The sequence below is a fragment of the Notolepis coatsorum genome, assembly GCF_963971535.1.
Source record: "Notolepis coatsorum genome assembly, chromosome: 12".
In the NCBI taxonomy this organism is placed as follows: Eukaryota; Metazoa; Chordata; class Actinopteri; order Aulopiformes; family Paralepididae; genus Notolepis; species Notolepis coatsorum.
Window position 1 is genome coordinate 84640726 of NC_140176.1, and position 25868 is coordinate 84666593.

At 42.0% G+C, this 25868-nt stretch overlaps 1 protein-coding gene across 1 annotated transcript in view; it reads right to left on the reverse strand.

The window, feature by feature from the left end:
* Window positions 1–8657: 8657 nt before the first annotated feature.
* LOC311238196 (serine/threonine-protein phosphatase 4 regulatory subunit 1-like) overlaps window positions 8658–25868 on the reverse strand; it is a 55022-nt gene continuing 37811 nt past the window's right edge. The window contains exons 12-22 of the mRNA XM_084326215.1: window positions 24268–24357; window positions 23661–23818; window positions 21956–22018; window positions 21645–21830; window positions 18143–18240; window positions 17372–17435; window positions 17110–17210; window positions 16399–16519; window positions 12732–12860; window positions 11436–11577; window positions 8658–10896 (exon numbers count right to left, since the gene is read on the reverse strand). Coding sequence (XP_084182341.1) covers window positions 10730–10896; window positions 11436–11577; window positions 12732–12860; window positions 16399–16519; window positions 17110–17210; window positions 17372–17435; window positions 18143–18240; window positions 21645–21830; window positions 21956–22018; window positions 23661–23818; window positions 24268–24357 — 1319 coding nt within the window. The 3' untranslated portion in view covers window positions 8658–10729. The remainder of the gene's footprint in view (window positions 10897–11435; window positions 11578–12731; window positions 12861–16398; window positions 16520–17109; window positions 17211–17371; window positions 17436–18142; window positions 18241–21644; window positions 21831–21955; window positions 22019–23660; window positions 23819–24267; window positions 24358–25868) is intronic.

Below are 25868 nucleotides of genomic sequence, written 5' to 3' on the forward strand. Positions count from 1 at the left end.
GTTTGTGTGTGGGGTGTGTGACGAGAGAGTGCAAGTGAGGATGTGTGGTGTGTGTGTGTGTGTGTGTGTGTGTGTGTGTGTGTGTGTGTGTGTGTGTGTGTGTGTGTGTGTGTTCATGTGTCCTTGTGTACGTGGTGATATCAGTGTTTAGTGTTCTGATGGCCTGGGGGAAGAAGCTGAGTCTGAGTCTCTGTTCTTGCTGCATGTACAGTATGCACTGCAGAGGCTTGCCTGACCACAGCCGCTTGAACAGGCTATTGTTGGGGTGGTGAGGGTTAGGGGTGCACCGATATATCGGTCGGGTATCGGTATCGGCCGATAAGTGCCTTGTTGACTGCCATCGGCCTATAAGCTCAAATGTGCCGATGGCAGTAGCCGATAAATATCCATCAATTTGTGTCGCGTCAATCTGGTCCACACGTTCAAACTTTGAAAAAAGTTTCAGTCAAGCGACCTGCACAACGCCGCCCCCACACACACACGCTACTGCATCAAAGTTACTACTTATGATTAACAAAGGCATTCGTTTTGTGGCATTAACGTTATATAGTTACACGTTCAATAACATCAGCGTATTTCTATTTACCGGACCATAGCAAGCATTACTCATTCATCTCAGTTCCTTCCTTTGCTCAGAGAGCGCGTACTGAGTTGTACCCATTCTGCAATCTGTTAATAAAGTTTTCAATCAGACAAATGTATAGGAAAGCTTTTATTATTCCATTTGTTGCAGTAAAATCATTATGCCTCGTTTGGTCATCCTGCGGAGCGCTGGTAAGTCTACTCGTGGCCGCGGGGAGCTAAGGCCTAACAAAAATAATGGTTTGGTTCCGGTTGCTGACCGACCCTGCCGATTTAGGTGCGACCCAATTTATTTTTTGAGTTTAAAAAAATAAATATTAAAAATTAAAATTACAATAAAGTTTCATAAAAATCTTAGTCAAACCTTTAGTATTATGGATATTAAACATGCTGGCAGAGTACATGCAGCCATGTTGTCGTGAACATTTTAATTAAATAAAGAAATTCCCTATCCATAGTCGCCATGGGAAGAGATAAAATAAAAAAATAAAATAAAATAAATTCCCTACCTACTCATGGCCTTAACTGACAACCAACAGGAACCAAACAATATATTTTTTTATGCCTAATGTTATTAGCGCCGGTAGGTTTGTTGTTGATCTCTCGCTGCAGATCAATGGCGGACTTCCCGGAAGTAAAGTGCTTGCCGATTGGTGGTAAGAACAGCAAGCGGTGTGACGTGATTGGCAGAATCGACTGTCAATCAAAATTGTTCTGTTGCATTCTCGAAGACACTCTGACGTCACGAGACCGCCGCCATCTTGGTATTGGGGAAACAAACGGATTTCTACCATCAAATGTATGCGTTGAGCTCCGTTTTTATTACATATTTTATCACATTCTAGTTAATTTCATAACCTTTTCATATAATTTGTTTTGAAAATATTGAGGTCAACATGGCATTTCACTATTTCGAAAGCCTTTCTGGTGATTCTAAGTGCATGTTTCCCCCCAAGCCATAGACATGCACTTAGACAGAAAGTTAAAAAGACAGGAAGTTGACTTCGAGAATTGCTTTGGTTGAGAGATAGTGCTCTCTTATTAAAACTAATAGGTTGCCAATGCCTAAAATAATAGTCAAGCATAGGGCTAACACATTTTCATAAACAATAATATAATTTTTTGTTATATGGTTATAATAAAAGCTTTTCTATACATTTGTCAGATTGATTGATTGATTGATTGATTGAAAACTTTATTAACAGATTGCAGAATGGGTACAATACAGTACAGCTCAGTGGACTGGAGGATGAAGACCAGAAAAAGACTTTCGGCTTTTTTACATAAGGGTCCTCCATTTTCAATTCATCAAAACATTTAGACATACAAATATACAGTAGTTTCATAAAAAATAATAATAATAATAATTTAAAAAATAATTATTATTATTAAAAAATTAAATTGCCACAAATATCGGTATCGGCCGATTGTGTTAGTTGAACAATCGGTATCGGTGGCAAATTTTCATATCGGTGCATCCCTAGTGAGGGTCCTTCGCGGCTCAGGATCTGCACCTCCTGGTGTACAAGTCCTGCAGGGGTGGTAGTGCAATACCCGTAGTGCACTCTGCAGAGCGCACTACTCTCTGTAGAGCCTTCCTGTCCTGGGCAGTGCAGGTCCCAGTCAGGATGCTCTCCACAGCCCCAGAGTAAAAGGACTGGAGTATCTTCCCTGATACTTTGAATTTCCTGAGTTGTCTCAGGTGGTAGAGGCACTGTGTCGCCTTTTATTTTACCACAGTGTCTGTATGTATTGACCATATCAGGTCCTATGCAATGTGGACCAGAGTTAAAGTTATTGTTAGAGTTAGGGCTAGGGTTAGAGATATGGTTATTATTAGAGTTAGGGTTAAAGTTAGACTTAGAGTTAGGGTTAGACTTAGAGTTAAAGTTAGACTTAGAGTTAGGGTTAGATTTAGACTTAGGGTTAGAGCCTTCTTCTCATCTGATATAATTTTTTCGCATCTCCACTTTCTACTCTTTCTCCCTCTCTCGCTCTCTCTCTCTCTCTCTCAACATTTAAATTAAATGTTTTATTGACATGCCTGTCCAAACCTGTCAATTCAAGGTTATAATATTGCTACTAAACAACAAACTACGGTCTTGGTTTCCTTCATGTTAGCTGTTCAGACGTGTTGTTGTGTCTTACCTGTGGTGAGGCAGACGGGCAGCAGAAGTCTAAAGACCAGGTCCACCACCAGCTCTGAGGCCATGCTGCTCCCGGAGGCTTTAGGTTCTAGGTCCAGGAGACTTTGGGTTCTAGACCCAGGATACTTTGGGTTCTAGATCCAGGATACTTTGGGTTCTAGATCCAGGATACTTTGAGTTCTAGATCCAGGAGGCTTTAGGTTCTAGATCCAGGAGGCTTTGGGTTCTAGATCCAGGAGGCTTTGGGTTCTAGATCCAGGAGGCTTTGGGTTCTAGATCCAGGAGGCTTTAGGTTCTAGATCCAGGATACTTTGGGTTCTAGATCCAGGAGGCTTTGGGTTCTAGATCCAGGAGGCTTTAGGTTCTAGATCCAGGAGACTTTGGGTTCTAGATCCAGGAGACTTTGGGTTCTAGACCCAGGAGACTTTGGGTTCTAGACCCAGGAAGCTTTAGGTTCTAGATCCAGGAGACATTGTATTTTTAGAGCATTTAGTTTTGGGTTGTAGGATTATCCAGGTGTCAGAGAGGTGCTAGGCAGGCCGCAGAGAGGCATGGTGGGCTGGGGAGGGCTTCAGAACCAGGCGACATCATTCAAGACCCAGAACAACGTGTCCTAACTCTGGTTCTGGTCCAAACCCTATGCTCAGAAGAGAGGGTCGAGTCCCGCTGAAGATGAAGAGAACCCAGGACCAAGTGGAAGTGGTGTGGGACTTCAAATAAATTTAAACAAATAAAATAAATTAAAAAAAATAAAATAAAAGGTCTGTATGTCTGTCTGTCTATCTATACGTCCGTATATAGGTGTTATGGTTTTAAGAACCAATGTCTGACTGTGTTTAAAGTAACATTTATTTATTCCATTTATTATTCTCTCTCCCTCTCTTTCTCTCTCTCTCTGTTTTCAAACAACAGTTTTCATATTAACAGAAGCAGAGGAAACAGATTTACCGTCTAACAGACACGTTGTTGTGTAAAATAATGTCCTCTCCAGCTCGGTCTGATCTCATCTTTCAGTTTCAGTCTTAAAAAGTTGTTGAGGAATAAAAACCTACACAAGGAGAGAAACGGTTTAAATCACTAAATGATTTGTTCTTCTTGCAGAGTTGGTTGAAACTAAAACGAACAAAACAAAGCGACGTTTTCTCTCTTTTTCTCTGACGGTTGAAAAGCTGAATTTTCTTTTCGTTATTTTCTTCTGGCAGTAAAAACGCACGCGCCCCTCAAACGAACCGCTGAGCACGCGCCTCCTCCTCCTTCGAGTCGCGCGTCCAGCTGTGGCTTCTGGTCACCCGGCCCCGCCCCTTCTACCTGACTGACAGCTGCTCCGGCCAATGTAGAGCAGGGTGGAGCAGAAAAATGTGGGTTATTGACCAATGGGGACGTTACTTTGAGATTCTCTCTCTCTCTCTCTCGCTCTCTTTCTTTCTGTATCTCTAACTCTTTATCTCTTTCTCTCTCTCAGTCTCTCTCCCTCTCTCATTTCTGTCTATCTATCATTTTAATAATGTTTTGTAAGTGTCGCTTTTTTTTATTTCCTTTTTTCTTTCTATTGTTCTTTCAATAAGTTGTCGAGTACATAAGTCATGTATTACCAGCCCATACCTGTACCCCCCGGCCCCTCCCCCATGCTGCTATGATGCCTGCATTTCCCCAAGGGGATCATCAATAAAGGCATGATATATTATCTTATCTTATTAAGTAATGAATTACAACAGTAGGCCTATATAGGCTACTACAATGTGGTACATTGAAATTACACATTGACAATATCACACAGATTAGCGTAGATTGACTGTGGTACAAAACAGTAGTAGTAGGCTATGAATTAAGGCGAGACAGCACCCCCTAATAGGGAGGAAAAAAATATTTGAATAGATATCACTATGAAACTTTCCCAGTTTCTTATGTACATATTATAAACTAAGAAAAAATATATTGCGAGTTTTCTGAATTGTATGTTTATATATGCAAATGAGGCACTTCGCCATTAAATATGTGCACATGTATCGCCAAGACTCGCATCACTAACACATGGATAATGCCGGATTCAAAAACTTGGTTTCATTTTGTTGATACATTCAAAACGAAATTTATTAAAGAGGGGATTGTGGCTACGCCTATAGACTATGTCCTCTTATCAGCCCATACATCAGGAAATACTGTCTACTGTCATAAAAAAATTTATTTTCCGCCTAGTTTTTAGTATAAAATGTACTATAAACCCGGCTATTAATGATATATCAACAACCACTTCTATAATAAGAAGCATAATATGGACGAGAAGAAATGTGGAAAGTTTGGTGTGTGTAGGTACTAGGGAAATGGAGTTCCAAGACTTTGTAAGTAAAATGCATAAAAACTAGTTTTTCAGAAAACGACATCAAAGTTCTGTATTGTAATTGTGATCTATGGACACAATCAGGCACAATGAAGTAAAATAAGCAACTAAATGTGTGTTATTGACGTTGTATTGTCACTAGTTTCATAGAAGACATGTTTAGGAAGCAAAATATGTACAACTGTACAAATAAAACTGTACATTGGATTATTGACAATACCATACTTGGTAATTTACTGTACATTGGAGGGGGTTGTGTTCGGACATTTACAGGGGCCAGTTTCGAGTTGCAGTCTCCCTTAGGTGTTTTTTGAGAGTGTTTTTGAAAGTGGGTAGTGATTCACATTCCTTTACAGCTTTGGGTAGGGCGTTCCACATTGATGTGGCATAATTGCTAAACGTGTTTAGTCCCTTGTTTGAGCCGAATCTGGGTTTAACATGATTTGTGGAGCTCCCTCTGGTGTTGTGATCGTGGTATTCACTGACCTTTGGGAAGTATTTTGTCATGTACATGGGTACCTTGGTCGTGTAGTGTATCTTGTAGACCAGGCCCATTGCAAGTTGCTGTACTCTGTCGTCTACTCTAAGCCATCCTAGGTTGTCAAAGTGGGCAGGGGTGAGGTGGGTTCTAGGAGTAAGGTCAAGCAGTAGTCTGACCAGTTTGTTTTGAGATGTTTGTAATTTTGTTTTTAGCGCCTTTGAGGTGCTTTGGTACCATGAGGTGCAAGCATAGTCGTAGTACCCTTGAATGAGTGCTCCTGCTAGAGTCTTCAGGGTATTCTTGTTTACCAGTGAGGAGATCCGGTACAAGAATCGAGTTCGTTGGTTGACTTTTTTTTATTACATTGGATGCCATTTTGTCACAGGAAAGATTTGCCTCTAGGATGGAACCCAGGTAGGTAATATCTTCTTTCCTTGTGACAATATTGTCACCCACTGTAACTGAGAAGCCGTCGGTCTTGCTGAGTTTGTTATTTGAACCGAAGAGAATGGACTCTGTTTTGCCCATGTGTAATGATAGTTTGTTATCAGCGAGCCATATGCAGATTTTGACTAGTTCTGAGCTGAGGGTTTTTTCAACCTGTAACTTGTTCTTGTCAGAGACCAGCAGGGCTGAGTCGTCCGCAAACAGGAACAAGTTGCAGTCACAAGCTGACGACATGTCATTTGCATAAATTAGGAACAGTAGCGGACCTAGTATGCTTCCTTGTGGAACACCACAGCCAGGGACGTGCACAGGACTTTAGAGGGGCAGGTGCTCAAAGGCTGAAAAGGGCACTATACCTGTGTGTGTTTTAACCGAGCGCGCGCTGCGCGCAAGCCCGATTTTTAAGGGCCCTTTTCGGGCGGGGGGGGGGGGGGGGGGCCCTTTTTATGCTTTTTGGGGGGTTTTGGTGATCAAATATTGAATATTGAACTATAATAATCAGTGCAGGAGCTCACTTATCACTGACTTAAAAGGCCCATACATCTCCATAAATGTTCAGGGGGGAGGGAATAAGTGCTTAGCCTACAGACCCCAAGAAGTGCTGTATATTCTGTATTGTTTAATATAAATGCATTTTTTATTGAGATTCCCAAATCCCATCGGACTTGACTTCTTCGTGTCCCTCAATGAGTGTAATACCAGCATTCAACTGTATGCGCCACAGCGGTTTCTATCATCATCATCATCACCACCCACGCTATGCATAAAATATATAGGTCCGCGGAGAGGCACGCTGAGGAGGCCATGCAAACTGCAATGGAATATGGGGCATCTCTCTCTCTTTACCTAATATTTTGATTCTATCCTGACATTTTTCAGTTGGAAGGGCAGTCTATATGCGTAACGGTAAAACTAAATTTTTTTTAAATAAATAATATTTTTTCAAAAAGGGCACTTTTTTATGACGCTCAAAAAGGCAGGTGCTCAAGCACCCCTTGGGCTCTATGTGTGCACGTGCCTGACCACAGCTCACTGTGAGGGGGGGATAGGGTACCGTTTACCTCCATGGCATGTCATGTATGTTTTGTATGTCATAAATGTCACTATGAATTGAAAATGGGGGACCTGATGTAAACAAGACGAAACTCTTTCTCTGGTCTGCATCCCCTTAACAATTGTGTGTATTGAGCAGTACTGTATTGTACCCATTCTGCAATCTGTTAATAAAGTTTTCATTCATTCATTCAAACCCAGTGAGAACCCCGTCTGTCTGTTAAACCCAGTCTATCTGTCTGTTAGATCTACTCTTATGACTGAAAATCCTCTTATTCCAGGTATTTCAGTTTGATCTTTAACACATTTACCATTATCTGAAAAAAAAAAAAAAAAAAAAACTAACCTTACTGTCATGGACTTGTCCTAATAAACAAACCTACACTGTAGCACTCAACACTTTGATGAACATTGTTGGTCAGCTGATAGAATTGTGCCCTTCCTGATGACTTGTCGTACAGAACTTGTAAGTCGCTTTGGATAAAAGCGTCTGCTAAATGACTAAAAAGCAAATGTAAATGTAACCCAAACCATTTGTTCTTTCTTATTTGAATAATGATTAGCACTGGTTAATATTTTATATTGAATGAACCATACTGAAGTATTATAATAAGTATGTAATATTGTATATTGAATTAACCGTACTAGAGTATTATAATAAGTATGTAATATTTTATATTGAATTAACTGTACTGGACTATTATAATAATTATGTAATATTTTATATTGAATGAACTGTACTGGAAATACAGTCGCCATGTCTGTTCCAACGTTGAGGTCTGACAGCCTCCTCTGGTGGAGAAAAGAGCAAACAGCATGTCTGGTCCGATGGCAGTGCAGGCTGCAAGTTGTTTTAGGTTGTTTTTTGTTTGTGAGGTTAGGGTTAAAATATTGCTTAAGTATGATGATGTTTAATATTAGTGTGGGGGTAAAATAGAGAGAGAGAGAACGAGAACAAGAGAGAGGGGGGGGGGGGGGGGTTGGACACAGGGAAAAAGAAAGATGGATGCATACTAATCAACCAGTCAGTCAACATGTTTATTCTAAAAGAAGTCTGATATTTATATTATGATTATTCTAAATGAAGTCTCTGTGTGTGTGATGTTTATGATGGTTATTTATTCTAAATGTTTAACATGAATGAGAACATTTTTGTTGCTGATTAGCAGCATTTTCCTATGCAGACATTTGATGGCGTTCCACTGTCAAAACATTTATTTATTTATGTATTTATTATTACTGTCAAAACATGTGTTGCATGTGTTTAGTAGGCTGTGGCATACGGGCGTGGAGACAGCTCTGCATAGGAGTGTGGATTGGCTGAACATTGCTACCAATTACATGCTGTAGTTTCAGGCGACGTGATTTTACTTGATTAGTATGTTGACTGACTGGTTGATTAATTAGCATGCTGACTGGTTGATTTGCATGCTGGCTAACTGACTGGTTGGTTGATTAGCATGTTGACTGACTGGTTGATTAATTAGCATGCTGGCTAACATCACAGACTTAATTTAGATTAAATCATATAAACATCAAAGACACTTAATTTAGATTAATCATCATATAAACATCAGACAGAGACTATTTAGATTTCATGTCTGTTTATTAGATCTCACCATTTAGAAACACATAAAAGATTAAAAAGGTTTCAACCAGAATATTCTAGTTCATGATGATGACTGCTTAGCACACGCACACACATACAACCTTAGAGAGTCAACTGTAATTAACAGACTTTCTCCAGACAGACAGACACCCTGCTGGTTAAAGCAGCATCATCATCTCATATGTACAGTATCTCAAAAACAAAGGAGGAAGAAAAAGACACGGATTAAACAAATACCATTCTGTTCTGAATGAAGAGTTACTGAGATTCAGACATAGAGCGGGATCCACAAACAATGGATTGCACGGTGCTAATTGCACCCTTACTTACAATTCATTATGAATTGAAAATGGGGGACCCTGCTGTAAACAAGACAAAAGTCTTTCTCTGGTCTGCATCCCCTTAACAATTGTGTGTATTGAGCCATACTGTATTGTACCCATTCTGCAACCTGTTAATAAAATGTTCAATCAATCAATCACCTGCAATTAGCACCATGCAATCCATTCTTTGTGGATCCCACCCATAGAGAACGACAGAGAGAGAGACACACAGGCAGAGACAGAGAGAAAGAGAGATGGTCCATGTGAGGCGGAAGCTGATAAAGATAAGGCCTTTTAAGGGTTTTATTTTGATCTTATTTGAGTGGTTTTGGAAACTTTTACACGTGCATTTGTATCTTTCATAAGCGCAATCTGTTGTAAACTCAGAACAGCATCAGTCTTGCTGTTGGAGACGCTGGTTAATGCTCTCAAGCTAACTAGCTAAAGCTGTCACAGCGTTTTTAAGTACATGCTTGCAGGAGGGATTAGGAGATAAACCTGTCACAGCGTTTTTAAATACATGCTTGCAGGAGGGATTAGGAGATAAACCTGTCTGTTGTCTCCCTCTGGTGTTTTGCGCTTGAACGGCATGAACTGATAGTTCCAATCAATATGAATCTTTCCTCACTGCTCAGAAACCAGAGAATGGTTTATTAAAAAAGGTAGTGAATTGATTTGCAACATTTCCAAAACCAGCTCCTCGCTGGTTCAAAGTAGAGTAGGGTTATATTGGAGTAGGGTTAGGGTAGAGTAGGGTTATATTGGAGTAGGGTTAGGGTGGAGTAGGGTTATATTGGAGTAGGGTTAGGGTAGAGTAGGGTTGGGGTGGAGTACAGTTAGGGTGGAGAAGAGCTCTTTAAATCTAGTGCTTAATAAAGCAGCAATAATTATTTTCTGCCCACTAGAGGGCAGCAGGAAGACATAGTAAACAAACAATGCTCTTTCTTTCTCCCAAAACGAAAGCCTCGTCTCAAATGTGATGGATGTCAATAGGCCTACACCACATAGAAACATAACCTTACCGGCACAACCTTGCTCACCGAAAAACAAAATAGTTTTCATGCAGAAAATAATTATTGCAACTTTAAAGACCAAAGCAGGTTGGGTAGGTCTTTAAATCTAGAACGTATTAACGACCAAAGCAGGTTGGGTATGTCTTAGAATCTAGAACTTATTAAAGACCAAAGCAGGTTGGGTAGGTCTTTAAATCTAGTGTTTATCAAAGACCAAAGCAGGTTGGGTAGGATTATTGTAATATCTAAGATGTGCTTATTTTTATTTATGTATTTTTACAGAAAATAACTCATTCAGAATGAAAACAAATGAACAAACAAAAAACAAATTTACCCAAAACTGGACTGACATGAGTTTTCCATCTACAAGTCAAACTCATAGATAAAATAACTAGAGACTGGACCTTTAATGTTCATGAAAACACAACCATGTACCCCATCCCCTGTGTGCATTTGGTTTTTACTCCAGGAGAATCCATAAGGGTGGGGTTGAGGTGGGAGGGGGTGCATGGGGTCTTAATAAAACCTTAACATGATGTTCCTTCTTGTTTTGATCCCAGTAAGGAGTGGCTGCCGAGGGGAGGTTTCATTTCCTCCTCTGGGTCCACCCAGAGGTGCGGAGCCGGAGGAAGAAGACATAAGACACACTTTAAGGCTTCTCGGCTAAAAGGAAGACAGACGGGCTGGCTCTGATCAGGTCCTCAGACCAACTGGCCACAGTGTCCTCTCTGAGAGTTCAGTAGGTGGACGAGGTAATGTTGGTGTCGTCGTCGCAGAGCGAGGTGTGTGGTGTGTAGGAGTGTGTGGCGTAGTACTGAACATCACGGTCTGTGTCGCTCTGCAGCGAAGACAAGGTCGTCTGCACAGCATCCTTATGAACACACCCTCCACAGACAAAATACTCTGGAGAGAGAGAGAGGGTTGGAGAGAGACAGAGGGATGGGGTGGAGGAGAGAGAGAGACAGAGGGTTGGGGTGGATGGAGATAGGGGAACGGAGAGCGAGAGACAGTTGGGGTGGAGAAAGAGAGACAGGGGGTTGTGGTAGAGAGAGAGATGCTGTGTTAAGGATACATTCTTTAAACTCAAACACTACTGGACTCCTTTTTAGAAGAAATCAAGCTCTATGCAGATTACCTGGTCCTATTGTCCCCATCACAGTAAAATAGACTGCATTTATTCTATCCAAAGCACTTTATAACTTGTGCCTCACATTCACACACACACACACACACACGCACACACACACACGCACACACACACACACACACACGCACACGCACACACACACACACACAGATTGATAGTGAGTTTACTCAGTCCTTTCAGATTCATAGTGAGTTTACAGAGTCCTTTAGGATTTGAATGTGTCAGAGACGCAGGATGCGTACCTATTTACATCACTAGTGTGTGTGTGTGTGTGTGCGTGTGTGTGTGTCTGTACCTCTCTCCAGCAGTGTGCGTTGCAGTGTTTTAGCCAGTAGGACTCTGACGTTAGGAACAGGGTCGCCAGCCAGGCGCAGCAGAGGGAGAAGAAGGAACTCTGAGAACTGATCTAGAGACACACACTCCTCCTCCACAGCGAGCTAGAGACACGGATACAGACAGTAGTATATTTACAGCACAGACAGTAGTATATTTACCTAACAGACAGTAGTATATTTACCTAACAGACAGTAGTATATTTACCTGACAGACAGTAGTATATTTACAGCACAGACAGTAGTATATCTACCTGACAGACAGTAGTATATTTACCTAACAGACAGTAGTATATTTACCTAACAGACAGTAGTATATCTACCTGACAGACAGTAGTATATTTACCTGACAGACAGTAGTATATTTACCTAACAGACTAGTATATCTACCTGACAGACAGTAGTATATTTACCTAACAGACAGTAGTATATTTACAGCACAGACAGTAGTATATCTACCTGACAGACAGTAGTATATTTACCTGACAGACAGTAGTATATTTACCTGACAGACAGTAGTATATTTACCTAACAGACTAGTATATCTACCTGACAGACAGTAGTATATTTACCTAACAGACAGTAGTATATTTACCTAACAGACAGTAGTATATTTACCTGACAGACAGTAGTATATTTACCTGACAGACAGTAGTATATTTACCTGACAGACAGTAGTATATCTACCTGACAGACAGTAGTATATCTACCTAACAGACAGTAGTATATTTACCTGACAGACAGTAGTATATTTACCTGACACAGTAGTATATCTACCTGACAGACAGTAGTATATCTACCTAACAGACAGTAGTATATTTACCTAACAGACAGTAGTATATTTACCTGACAGACAGTAGTATATTTACCTGACAGACAGTAGTATATTTACCTGACACAGTAGTATATCTACCTGACAGACAGTAGTATATCTACCTGACAGACAGTAGTATATTTACCTGACAGACAGTAGTATATTTACAGCACAGACAGTAGTATATTTACCTGACAGACAGTAGTATATTTACCTGACAGACAGTAGTATATTTACCTGACAGACAGTAGTATATTTACCTGACAGACAGTAGTATATTTATCTGACAGACAGTAGTATATTTATCTGACAGACAGTAGTATATTTACCTGACAAGACAGTAGTATATTTATCTGACAGACAGTACTATATCCACCTGACAGATGGTAGTATATTTACCTGACAGACAGTAGTATATTTACCTAACAGATGGTAGTATATTTACCTGACAGACAGTCGTAAACGTCTGTCGATGTGACCATTTGTTAGCATGACAGAACTTGTTGACCAGCTGAGACAGGAAGTCAGCCAGCAGTGCATGGCAGACAGCCAGCTTACGCATCATTTCGCTGACCTGAAATAAACCAATCAGCAACAGAGGAGGGATGTTAATTACCAATTAACCTCTTAAAATTCCATCGCAACACGTTTACAGCCGTCTGTCGGTTGAAAGCAAAAATGCCGGACGTTCTGGTGAACAGCCACATGAAAGAGCTCCCGGTCGCGTGAATACTTTACCCAAGGCAGTTGTCCTTCTGCGTTCGGTTTGCGCGCCCTGATTGGCCTCTCAGCGCCCAATCGTGTTGCGCCTAGCTTTCAGTTCCACAGCCCAAGTCCTCGCCCATTTCCTCGTATTGTTTTCATATCAATCGACATAACATCAATATACATAACGTATTGTTTTCGCCTCTCTTGATTGATTGATTGAAAAGTTTATTAACAGATTGCAGAATGGGTACAGTACAGTACAGCTCAATACATACAATTGTTAAGGGGATACAGACCAGAGAAAGACTTTCGTCTTGTTTACATCAGGGTCCCCCATTTTCAATTCATCATATGACACACACGACATACAGATAGACAGTACTGCTACATCTATACATTTATGACATACCAGATTTGCAAATACAGTAGTTTGTGATACAAAGAGTGTCCAGAAAAAGAGTGTATATACATTTGACGTAGAAACACATAGTGTTGTATATAAATAACGTGTTTTCATCTCTTCATATCAATCGGCATCACATCAATATAAATAACGTAGTGTTTTCATCTCAGATGTTTTCATCTCAGATATTAACGATAGTGAGTTGAGTGATAGTTAGTTTCAATACGAGGAAATGGGCGAGGACAGTTGAGTGATAGTATGAGAGGCCAATCAGGGCGCGCAAACCGAACGCGGAAGGACAACTGCCTTGGGTAAAGTATTCACGTCTCCCGGTCATTGAATATCAGAAAAAGGAAGTAAAACAATTCAAAGCGAAATAAAGTGACAATTCAAGGATATAAGAGAGGAAGGAGGAACACGAGAAAAGATGAGAGAAAAGTGATCCCAGAAGAAGTGCAAATGAGGGCGCAGGAGATGATTCAGGCTGTCATGACGCAGTGGGAAGCTAGCATGCAGGCTAACACCCAAGCTAAAATGCAGATGGCCCAGGACATACGGGCTAGCACACAGGCTATGGAGTTAGCTAACCAAGCTATCCAAGCTAGCACGCAGGACATCCAGAGCGACATCGATGGACTCGGGACTAACGTGGCGTTGGACCGCGGTGAGGCCTGGCCGGAGAAGGAGCTGCAAGCTAACATGGAAGCTAACACGAGGAATATGACGCAGCAAGTGATACAAGCTAACGTGGTGTTGGACCGCAGCAAGGCCTGGCTGGAGAAGGAGCTGCAAGCTAACATGGAAGTTAACACGAGGAATACGACGCAGCAAGGGATACAAGCTAACGTGGTGTTGGACCGCAGCGAGGCCTGGCTGGAGAAGGAGCTGCAAGCTAACATGGAAGTTAACACGAGGAATATGACGCAGCAAGTGATACAAGCTGGTTCGGGAGAGGTGAAACGGACAGCCCCCAGGGGACGGACGGGGATGTCGGTGACACGGGAGGTACAGAGGTGGGCAGGCTGGGTTCAGTGGGGGGGGGGGGGGGGGGGGGGGGGTGTCGGGGGGAGGGGCCATCGTACCGGCGGTTCGACACGGGGGAGGGGGGGCCTTGCGTGTTGTGGGATTGGTGTGGGGGGGGGGGTTTCCTGGGGCCCTCGGATGCCGTGGCCTGGGCGGGCTGGTCACCGGACCGGGGGGGCACCGGGCTTGGGGTCGCGGGGGGTCGGGGGATCATTGAGGCGTGGTGGTGCTTTGGCCTGCTGCGGGCCTGGGCTTGTGGTTCTCGTGGGCCGGGGGCCTGGCGGTCGGGCGGGAGCTTGGCTCTGCGCATGGTGGACCAGGATATGGGGGTGTTCTGTTTCTCGGGGAGGAGGGTGGGAGGGAGGGGTTTCTCTCAGGGGGATCAGAGTGGCTGGGCTTTGCCCGGCGGGGTCCTGTGTGTTGGGGGGGTCGGTGGGCGTGGCTCTCTGTGGCATGGGAAATAGCGGGCTTGACTCGGTGGGGGGGGGTCCCCTATCCTTTCCTCTACTGGGCTGGCCCAATCGATTCAAGGGACCCGTGTCGCTGGGGGCCCGGAGGCGCACGCATCTGCCTGGGATATGGGGGGCTCCTATGGGCTTAACTCAGGGGGGGGATGTCGGGGGAGGGGGACCATCGTTTCCACGGTTTGGCCGGGGAGAGTGGTGTTAGATTTGGATCAATCAGCCAGTATCACCTCTCCATCGTTGTCGTTGTGTAGTTTCTGCGTTGTGTTTATTTGTCTCTGTCTTCTCATACTGGCTGTACAATCTTTGTCATTCCCCTTTAATGCAATCCGTAACCATAAGTATTCGACACTGGACAGCGTAGTACCTTTCTTGGAATCGTTGTTTATTACATAAACAAAAGCCTCAGATGTTACCCATTTCGTATTGTCCTTGAAAAGTCTTTGATGGAACACTAAATTCATTATTCTATCGTCTCCTCTGCTGTTTAGTACAATGGTGGCTGAGGCCTTGTCGTTAGCCAAAACCCTTCTCCCGTTAGCCGAAGCTAATGATGATGTGTCATCTCCCCTCTCCCACCGGCGAGGGTGAGGGAGGGATGAAAGTCTCTGATCCACGTCCGCTCGCGTCAGCTTCGTGTCTAGATCTAACTTACACCCGGAAAGAAACTCACATTTATAATATTCATCATCATCATTATCATCTCGGCATATCAATGACAGGCCCCGCCCCTCTTCTTGTTGTCATGTGACACGCTGTCATGGCAACTGCTGTTCACCCTTAAACGTCTGTTTCTAGTGGTGTCACTCTCTCTCTCTGACCATTCTGCCTGCTCGCAGTCCTTATCAGTTGTTATGTGCTGAACCGACCTCGGCATGCCCTGGGCTCTATCTTAGTCTGCTGCTAAAAACAGTGACTCTCTCTCACCGCCTCCACCACCACATCTACCTCTGACCTGGCCCCTTTAGATGCTGTCATCTCCCCCAATATATACATTATATACATTGAAAAAACCTCGACATCCTTCACCAGGGTCTTTCTTGGGCAGTATTTTATGTCCTTTGATAATCCATGACCAGCCAGTCCTTTGATAATCGCCAGCCTGTTGATTCTTCTGACATTATCAGTTTTCTACTGTTGCCTACTTCACACAGTAGACTAACTTTACTTCATACTGTTTACAGTAGGCTAACTTTACTTCAAGTTTTTACGGTAGGCTTTACTTCACACAGTTTACAGTAGGCTAACTTTACTTCATACTGTTTACAGTAGGCTAACTTTACTTCATACTGTTTACAGTAGGCTAACTTTACTTCATACTGTTTACAGTAGGCTAACTTTACTTCACACAGTTTACAGTAGACTAACTTTACTTCATACTGTTTACAGTAGGCTAATGTTACTTCATGTGCTCTCAATGAATCTTCCTCATGTGTATATAATGTGTGTATGTGTATATGTGTGTGTATATGTATATATGTGTGTGTATATGTGTGTATATATGTGTGTCTTACCAGCTTGTAGGAGGTCCATCGTACTGAGGAGACTCGGTCGCAGCAGAGCGAAAAGGCCAGAGGTCTCAGGAAGTCAAACACCTCCTGACCGCTGTAGAGCTGCAGCAACAACACCAGCTGTCTGCACACACACACGAGTTGATGAACGAGTACATATTGGAATTTGTTAATCGTGTCAGAGGGTTCCACGACATCGTGGTCATGCGACGTTCTACTTTCTTTATGGGTAAGTTGTTGACTATTGTTGACTAGTTGTTCATTTAGAATGTTTGTGTGGTACAGCCCAATGTTTCCGTCACCGCATTTAATGGCATTATAACCTCTTAATCATTCCATGTCATTGCAGTCCTGTGACAGCACTTACTGACAGATTATGTTAATGCTATTCATGTGAAGGAGTGGCTGGGCGGGTTGTAGGGTGCTATTGTTCACTCCCAGTACAGATCTGCAAAGGTGTAGACTATCTTCGAGAGCCGTTGTCTCTGCTTGCTGATTTTTTTTGAGGTTTCACAGGATTCTAATTAGCACATCTTCTTCAAACATTTTCAGATTTCAATGTATGAAACATCATTTGAAAGCTTACATTCTGTACTTTCACAATCTGTAAAATGATGATGGAGACATGTGGTCACAATCACTGGTCACGGTCAGTGTGTATGTATGTATATGTGTGTGTGTATGTGTATGTGTGTGTGTGTGTGTGTCTCTTACTCCGACAGTTCTGAGCGGAACCTCCAGTTCCTGCTGTTGTCAGTGACCAGGAACTCCTGAAGCTGGTAGAGATACCTTCGCCTAACATCGACACCTAGGAGCTAGGAGAGGAGAAGAGAGTTCGGTTTTGGGGTTTTTGGAGAACAGAGTGAGAGAGAGAGAGAGAGAGATACAGATGGACATAGAAGAGAGAGAAAAAGAGACAGGAGAGAGAAAGAGAGACAGGAGAGAGAGAAAAAAAGAGAAAGAGAGAAAGTTTTACCTTCAGGAAGTCGTAGAGATGTTTTAAAACTCCTACTCTGACCTCATCCAGGTCCTTCAGGAAGCTAAAAACACAACATAATAATATATTAATACATTATACTATATATACGGTATATATATATATATTAATATTAAAAATACAACATAGTAATAATATTAAACATACAACATAGTGATATACATATTAATATTAAACATACAACATAGTAATATAAATATTAAACATACAACATAGTGATATACATATTAATATTAAACATACAACATAGTAATATAAATATTAAACATATAACATAGTGATATACATATTAATATTAAACATATATATATTAAACATACACCATAGTAATACAACCTATTAATATTTTTTCATTCTCTAGTTGATTGACTGAACTCCAAAGACTATCAAGACTACACTAGAAAAAGGAGAAGTTAAGAAAAGGAGGATGAGAAGGAAAGAGGATGAGCAAAGGAGAGAGAGGATGAGAAGAGGAGAAAGGAGGATGAGAATAAGAGAAAGGAGAGGATGAGAAGGAGAGGAGAAAGGAGAGGGTGAGAAAGGAGAGGATGAGAAGAGAGAAGTGGATGAGAAGGAAATTATGACAAAAAGAGGAGAGGAAGAGGAGAGGGTGATGAAAAAGGAGATTAGAAAATGAGAAGAGGAGAAAGGAGAAGAGAGGAAAGAGGAGCCGAGGAGAGAAAAGGAAAGGGAGGGAGAGAAGAGAATAGAAGAAAGAGAAGAGAAGTAGGAGGATAAGTGACCTCTGACCTATTGAAGACTGGCAGCAGGTCTTCAGACGTCAGTTCCTCTCCCAGGATCAGAGCCAGCTCATGGATAGAGAAGGCTAGAGTACGACGTACCTTCCACTAGTATGAGACAGACAAACATGTTTCGCTTATAGATCATAAGTTATCATAATTCTTATCTTCCACGCCAACAATGGGTTCGCTTCAAAGCATCATTAAAGAAGTGGGGCCTGGCAGACAGCGCTGCATGCGAGTGTGGAGACCCTGAGCAGACTGTCAAGCATATCCTAACCATCTGCCTCCTATACAGACCAGATGTGGGACCAGATTGATTGATTGATTGAAAACTGTGGGGTGGCGGGGGGGGGGGGGGGGGGACACTGTACAACTGTACAAGCAAAACTGTACATTGGAATATTGACAAAACCATACTTGGTCATTTACTGTACATTGGAGGGGGTTGTGTTAGGACATTTACAGGGGCCAGTTTCGAATTGCAATCTATCCTAGGTGTTTTTTGAGTGTTTTTGAAAGTGGGTAGTGATTCACATTCCTTTACAGCTTTGGGTAGGGCGTTCCACATTGATGTGGCATAATTGCGAAACGTGTTTAATCCCTTGTTTGAGCCGAATCTGGGTTTAACATGATTTGTGGAGCTCCCTCTGGTGTTGTGATCGTGGTATTCACTGACCTTTGGGAATATTTTGACATGTACATGGGTACCTTGGTCGTGTAGTGTATCTTGTAGACCAGGCCCATTGCAAGTTGCTGTACTCTGTCGTCTACTCTAAGCCATCCTAGGTTGTCAAAGTGGGCAGGGGTGAGGTGGGTTCTAGGAGTAAGGTCAAGCAGTAGTCTGACCAGTTTGTTTTGAGATGTTTGTAATTCTTTTTTTTTTGCTTTTTTCCCGGCCCTTTTTTGAGGGCACTCCATCCACCCCCCCCCCCCCCCCCCCCCCCTCTTCGGGGGACAACTTTATTATTTATTATACGTTTTAACTATTTACAGTACAAAATTAAATAAAAAGTGTAGTAAAATAAGAAAGATATTTAAAAAATATATTTCATTGCCCTCTCGGAGGGGGGGAACTCAGACTAGACATTGACAAACAAATTACAACTAAGGACAATGAAGGACAACAACGAATACACATGACAAGGGAAAGGGGGGGGGCAGAGAGGGGAGTAAGTAAAGTAGCGGGTGAGGAGGGGGATTGAGAGAAGGGTGGGTTATGGAGTGGATGGCTCACAGGTCAATCTCCTATGATTAGGAGCCTAGATTATCCACAAGCAATTCCCAGATGTTATTAAATTGTGAGACTTCGATGTGATCCACGGTTGAGATTGTTTCCTGTGATATGTAATTTGAGAGAAGGCCCAACCATTGCCCAGTATTCACATTTTTTCTTGTCTTCCAGTTTAAGAGGATAGTTTTCTTGGCAACAGCTAGAGAAACGAGTAGGGGTTTGGTGTTCTGGACTAATAAATTGATAGCAGTAGTATCCCCAAGTAGGCAGAGGGAGGGGGAGAGAGGAATGCTGCAGCTCATGACCCGGGATAGTGTATTGATGACGGAATTCCAGAAGTCTTGAACAGGTGGGCAGAGCCAGGTGGCATGGAAATAGTTGTCTGGGGTGTTAAGGGTGCAATGGGAGCATACATCTGTGCATGCAAATCCCATTTGAAACATCCTGTGCTGTGTGATATGTACTCTGTGTAACACCTTATATTGGATTAATTGAAGGTTAGTGTTGTTAGTCATTGTGAATGTGTTGGTGCAAATTTGTTCCCAGGATACGGCATTGGGAGAGAAAGCAAAGTCCTGTTCCCATTTTGTGAAGGGGAGATGGAATGTAGTGTCTGCGCTTGCCAGTATTTTGTATATTTTTGAACATATTTTCTTCTGTGATGTTATTTTATTCATTGCTAATATAATTGGAGGTGGTTCAAGATCATTCTGTGTAGTGTTAATTTTTTATTTCAAAATTGATTTCAGCTGTAGAAATTGGAAGTGTTGGTCTGTCCCAATGCCGTATCCTTCAGTCAAATCTTGATAAGCGATTAGGCTGTTGTCTGTGAAGATGTGGTGAAGATGAGTAATGCCTTTTTGTTTCCAAGCTGGGAAGTATATGGGTGATTTGCAGAGTTGAAAGTCAGGGTTGTGCCAGATTGGTGTGTATTTACAGGGGGTTAGTGTGTTACCAGTGATTTTGTTGGCTTTCCACCAGGCTGTCAGGCTCATTTAGTTTTTAGCGCCTTTGAGGTGCTTTGGTACCATGAGGTGGAAGCATAGTCGTAGTACCCTTGTATGAGTGCTCCTGCCAGAGTCTTCAGGGTATTCTTGTTTACCAGTGAGGAGATCCGGTACAAGAAACAAGTTCGTTGGTTGACTTTTTTTTATTACATTGGATGCCATTTTGTCACAGGAAAGATTTGCCTCTAGGATGGAACCCAGGTAGGTAATATCTTCTTTCCTTGTGACAATATTGTCACCCACTGTAACTGAGAAGCCGTCGGTCTTGCTGAGTTTGTTATTTGAACCGAAGAGAATGGACTCTGTTTTGCCCATGTGTAATGATAGTTTGTTATCAGCTAGCCATATGCAGAGATAAGGGCATGGCTACAAGATACGGAGTTGGACCTCTGATGTTACACAAAAGAAGATAATTACGCTGATGATTCACACCTGTACATACAATTGTCCCAAAGCTTTTAATCAATTCCACTTTTGCCTCCAAAAGGCCTTTGATACGGTCGACCATGGCATCCTGCTAATGAAATTAAAGGCCATAGGCTTCAGCAGGTTGGCAATTGACTGGGTAAACTCCTACCTGTCAGGTAGGACCCAAATAGTTGTTTTCCTCTCCCAAAAATGGTAGCTGTGTGGGGTCCCTCAAGGGAGTGTGCTAGGGCCACTCTTTTTGTATTATATATTAATGAATTTTACGTGCTTTAGGGACACCCACACATATGCGACGGGGGCAGTTTAACAGACATTAAACTGTACAAATTCAAGAGCTCAATGGGGAAAAATACAGACTATAACCTATGGCGTATATCATGCCAGTTAGGGTACAGACCCTCATCTGCACCTTTGTATAGTTTATTTTGTTCTCATATTTTTATATTCAGATTAAATTGTATTGCCTATATTTATGTCAATCTTCTATTACCCTGCCCATACCTCGCCTCCACCCTCCCCCATACAATTCCCCAAGGAGATCAATAAAGTAATATCATCTTATCTTATCATCCTCTCAGACCCTCCAACCACCATCATCCTCTCAGATAACAGCCCCTGGGGCCAGGGGTACATTTACAAATTATTACAATTATTTGTATTACTATTATTTTATTATAATTAGATTTATTTTGTAAATGAATTGAGGGATTCAACCTTGACAAATATCTTGTTTTCATCAAGGTTTTCATAAATTGATGCTCACAAAGCAGCCATTTCTAATCTTTCAGATCTGATCATTAAAAATCAATATACACACTAGTAAATACACACACACACACTACCTGCATGTCGGAGGCCAGTGTTTCGTACGTGTCTCTAAGGCAGTGCCAGTTGTGTCTGCCTAGCGTTCTAGCGACGCCTGGCAGGCTATAGGCACAGTGTTTAGCGATCTCCATATCTACTGTCTGAGCCCTGGACGGCTCCGTCATCGACAGATACTGATCTAACAACGCCTGAGGGACCACGTCCTGTGTGAGAGAGAGAGAGAGAGAGAGAGAAGATATTAGCTAGTATCTGGAATATTAATGTACATGTAAATACCTTACTCTGAATAGGTGTGGGAGTGAGAGAGAGAGAGAGAGAGAGGGGGTACCTGTTGTTTAGACCTCTTGTCTTGAAGATTGAAGAGTTCATCACTCGCATCAGACTCCACCCCCTATAAACACATACACAGGGACACTTGCTGTTGGGAGGCTGGAGACAGAAAGATAATGACTAGTTTAATGTAATTTAATTATTTCATTGACTAGAAGTTAGCCCCACGAGAGAATGTATAAGAATGACTATTCTGATCATATGTTTAATATAATAATGTATAAGAATGACTATTCTGATCATAGGTGCCATATAACTGTAAGCGGAGAGCCTATTGGGATGCTATATCCTAATGTGAAACACTGTGATTTGCCATACCTTGCTACCTATCTTTTTTATGCCCGCTTATGCCTGTATTTTTTACTGTTGTGAAGCACTTTGAACTGCAACCGCTACCTGTCCATCTTTTTTATGCCCGCTTATGCCTGTATTTTTTTACTGTTGTGAAGCACTTTGAACTGCAACCTCTGTATGAAAAGTGCTATACAAATAAAGTTATTATTATTATTATTATTATTATTATTATTATTATTATTATTATTATTATTATTATTATTATTATTATTATTATTATTATTATTATTATTATTATATAGTATACAAATGACTATTTCAATCATAGGTTTCATATAATAATTAATAATGTATAAGAATGACTATTCTGATCATAGGTTTAATATAATAAATGTATACAAATGACTATTTCGATCATAGGTTTCATATAATAATGTATAAGAATGACTATTCTGGGGGAGCTCCCGTAGCTCACCGCATATCTCGGCGCTATTTCTGCGTCGGGGAAAACCGTGCTCGTCACGGATCTGGGGGACACGAGTTCGATTCCCGGACCCGCCGTCATTTCTCAGAATGTCTTCCCCTGCTCTACATCCCATTTCAACCTGTTTCTGTCGGTCATGCTTGACCAGAAAAGCGATAAACGCTAAAAAATAAAGTAAAAAAAAAAAAAAAAAAAATGACTATTCTGATCATAGGTTTAATATAATAATGTATACAAATTACTATTTCGATCATAGGTTTCATATAATAATGTATAATAATGACTATTCTGATCATAGGTTTAATATAACAATGTATAAGAATGACTATTCTGATCATAGGTTTCATTCTCTTTACCATCATGTCCTCACCTACAGTATGGATAACGACAGTTATGGAATTCTGGACTAAATCACATCTAAAAGCTGCCGAGATCGGATGGGTCTCTTGGACTAAATCATATCAGACGGGTCTCTGGGACAGAGTAAATGTGGATTGATTTGGGATCAGTGGATCTATTTGGGGTCAGTAGAACTATTTGGGGGTCAGTGAATCTATTGGGGGTCAGTGGATATATTTGGGGAGTTAGTGAATCAATTTGGGGGTTAGTGAATCAATTTGGCGGTCAGTGGATCTATTTGGAGTCAGTGGGCCTATTTGGGGTCAGTGGATCTATTTTGGGGTTAGTGGATTTATTTGGGATTGGTGGATGTTTTGGGGAGTCAGTGGGTGTATTTGGAGTCAGTGGATGTATTTGGGGGTCAGTGGATGTATTTGGGGGGTCAGTGGATGTATTTGGGGTCAGTGGATGTATTTGGGGGGTCAGTGGATGTATTTGGGGGGTCAGTGGATGTATTTGGGGTCAGTGGATGTATTTGGGGTGAGTGGATCTTGGCGTCAGTGGATGTATTTGGGGGTTTACCTACCAGGCAAAAAACCTTGTCCATGTTGGATGGTGACCTCAGTGACCTCCGACCTTCTCTGTGAGTCTGAGATGACCTTTGCTCTGACTCCACCTCTTCCTCATCTGACCCCTCTCCCATGATGGTGGCTCGTAGGGCAGCTGTCAGAACCTCCACCTGGGCTGTAAATGCATGTAACAGATTCTTATTAATATACTATAGAACACATAGGAATAGATTATTACCAATATCTACATAGAATACATACTGTATGAATACAATTCTTACTAATAATATCTACATAGAATACATACTGTAGGAATACAATTCTTACTAATAATATCTACATAGAATACATACTGTAGGAATACAATTCTTACTAATATCTACATAGAATACATACTGTAGGAATACAATTCTTACTAATATCTACATAGAATAATGTAGGAATAGATTCTATTAAAGCTGCAATAACCTTTCTATAAGAGTCTAACATGGTGTCATATTCAATCAACCTTGCCATCAGAAGGTCTCATTGAATCATGGTGTCCTACTGACTAACACTGCTCAACCTATTTTATAAACCTGCTGCCATCATGTGCATAAAGCTGCTGCCATCAGGTGGACTCACCTTTCACGTCGGGGTCGTCAATATGAGGCTCCAAATTCTCAATAAGCTCCTCCAGCTGCTTTCTGCCCAGGGTGGGACCATGGGCTGGGACTAGAGGAGAGGAGGAGAGGAGAGGAGAAGAGAAGAGGGGAGAAAAGAAGAGAAGAGGAGAAAATAAGAGAGAAGAGAAGAGGAGAGAATAGAGGAGAAGAAGAGGAGAAGAGAAGAGAAGAGAAGGAGAAGAGAAGAGAGAAGAGGAGAACAGAGAAGAGAAGAGAAAAGGAGAAGATGGGAGGGAGAGAAGAGAGAAGAAAAGAGAAAATTAAAAGAGAGAAGAGAAAAGGAGAAAAGAGGCAGCACTACATTGTGTGAGATAACAACAAATGTAAGAACATAACACTTTAAAAATCAAACCAGCTAATGTAAAATACATTATGAGGCATTAGGGCTGAGAGGCTAACTGTCTAGGAAAACGGGCACAGAGGCACTGAACGAGGATTTCACCCATCTAATGAACACACTAGACTAGACAAATATCAAGATGTATCCATCAGTGGACCAATTGCATGCTTTCGCAGAGGACAAGAAGCCTTCAGTCGACTCCTTCAGACATTAAGCACGCCCCACAGCCACAGGGGGGGGGGGGGGGGGGGGGGCAAATTTCGTCCAATCAAAGTCGACTATACAAATCCTTAGTCGAGGTCAGCCCTATGAGGCATAAAACAGAATATAGAAATACAAGCTACCCTACTTGTAACTGAGGGGTACAATTCCCTGACTGTATTGATAAGTATGGTATTATTAAACCACTACCTCTTGTACTTTAACTTCTGGCCATCCAGTACATGATATAGATATGATGAACACTTTCCCACCTGATGAAACGAAGTCCACACAAATGTATAAATCGAATATTTTATATAGCAAAGGGTATATACAACGTTCACTTAATGACATTTATGATTTGAAATGCACTTGTATGGCAAATGAGTATTCGTAGGTAAATCAACATTGAATGTCCAATCTCTGGTTACGCAGGGAGCAAATATACAACCTGGTTCTTTAGGGAACTATAGCGATGGTACTTAATTGATTATAGCTGGATACACTAAGGGGGGGGGGGGGGTCCCGCTGGTTGTAAGACAGTAGGGGGGGGGTTAGAAGAGCCGCTGGCGGTATCCCATCTGGCCGACGATTTCTTGGGAGAATTCAGAGTCCTGAACACGATGCCCACAGAACCTCGGTCCGCAGATGAATACAGCTGGACCCTCTGGTGGACGGTAGCTGCCGGTCCACAGATGAAGAGACGTGAGGCGACCTCACTCGGGGTAGAGCGCCGTCTCACCTGGACTCCTCTCCGGGGGGTAGTTCCAACACTCAGCAGTGTTGGCCGTTATCCATGGAATAATCAAAGCACCCAAAGCATGTAGATAATCCAAGCCGTGGAAGGCTCGCCGTCGTCCGGGTAAAGTAATCCAATGTACAGGTCCACTCGTCCTGGCCCGGAGCTCCTCGGATGCAAGCACCACACGTGGTCTGCCCAGCCTGGTTAAGACTCCAGATAACGTCAGGAACGATGGGGGTACTGCTCACTTTATAACTCTAACCGAACGATGCACCAT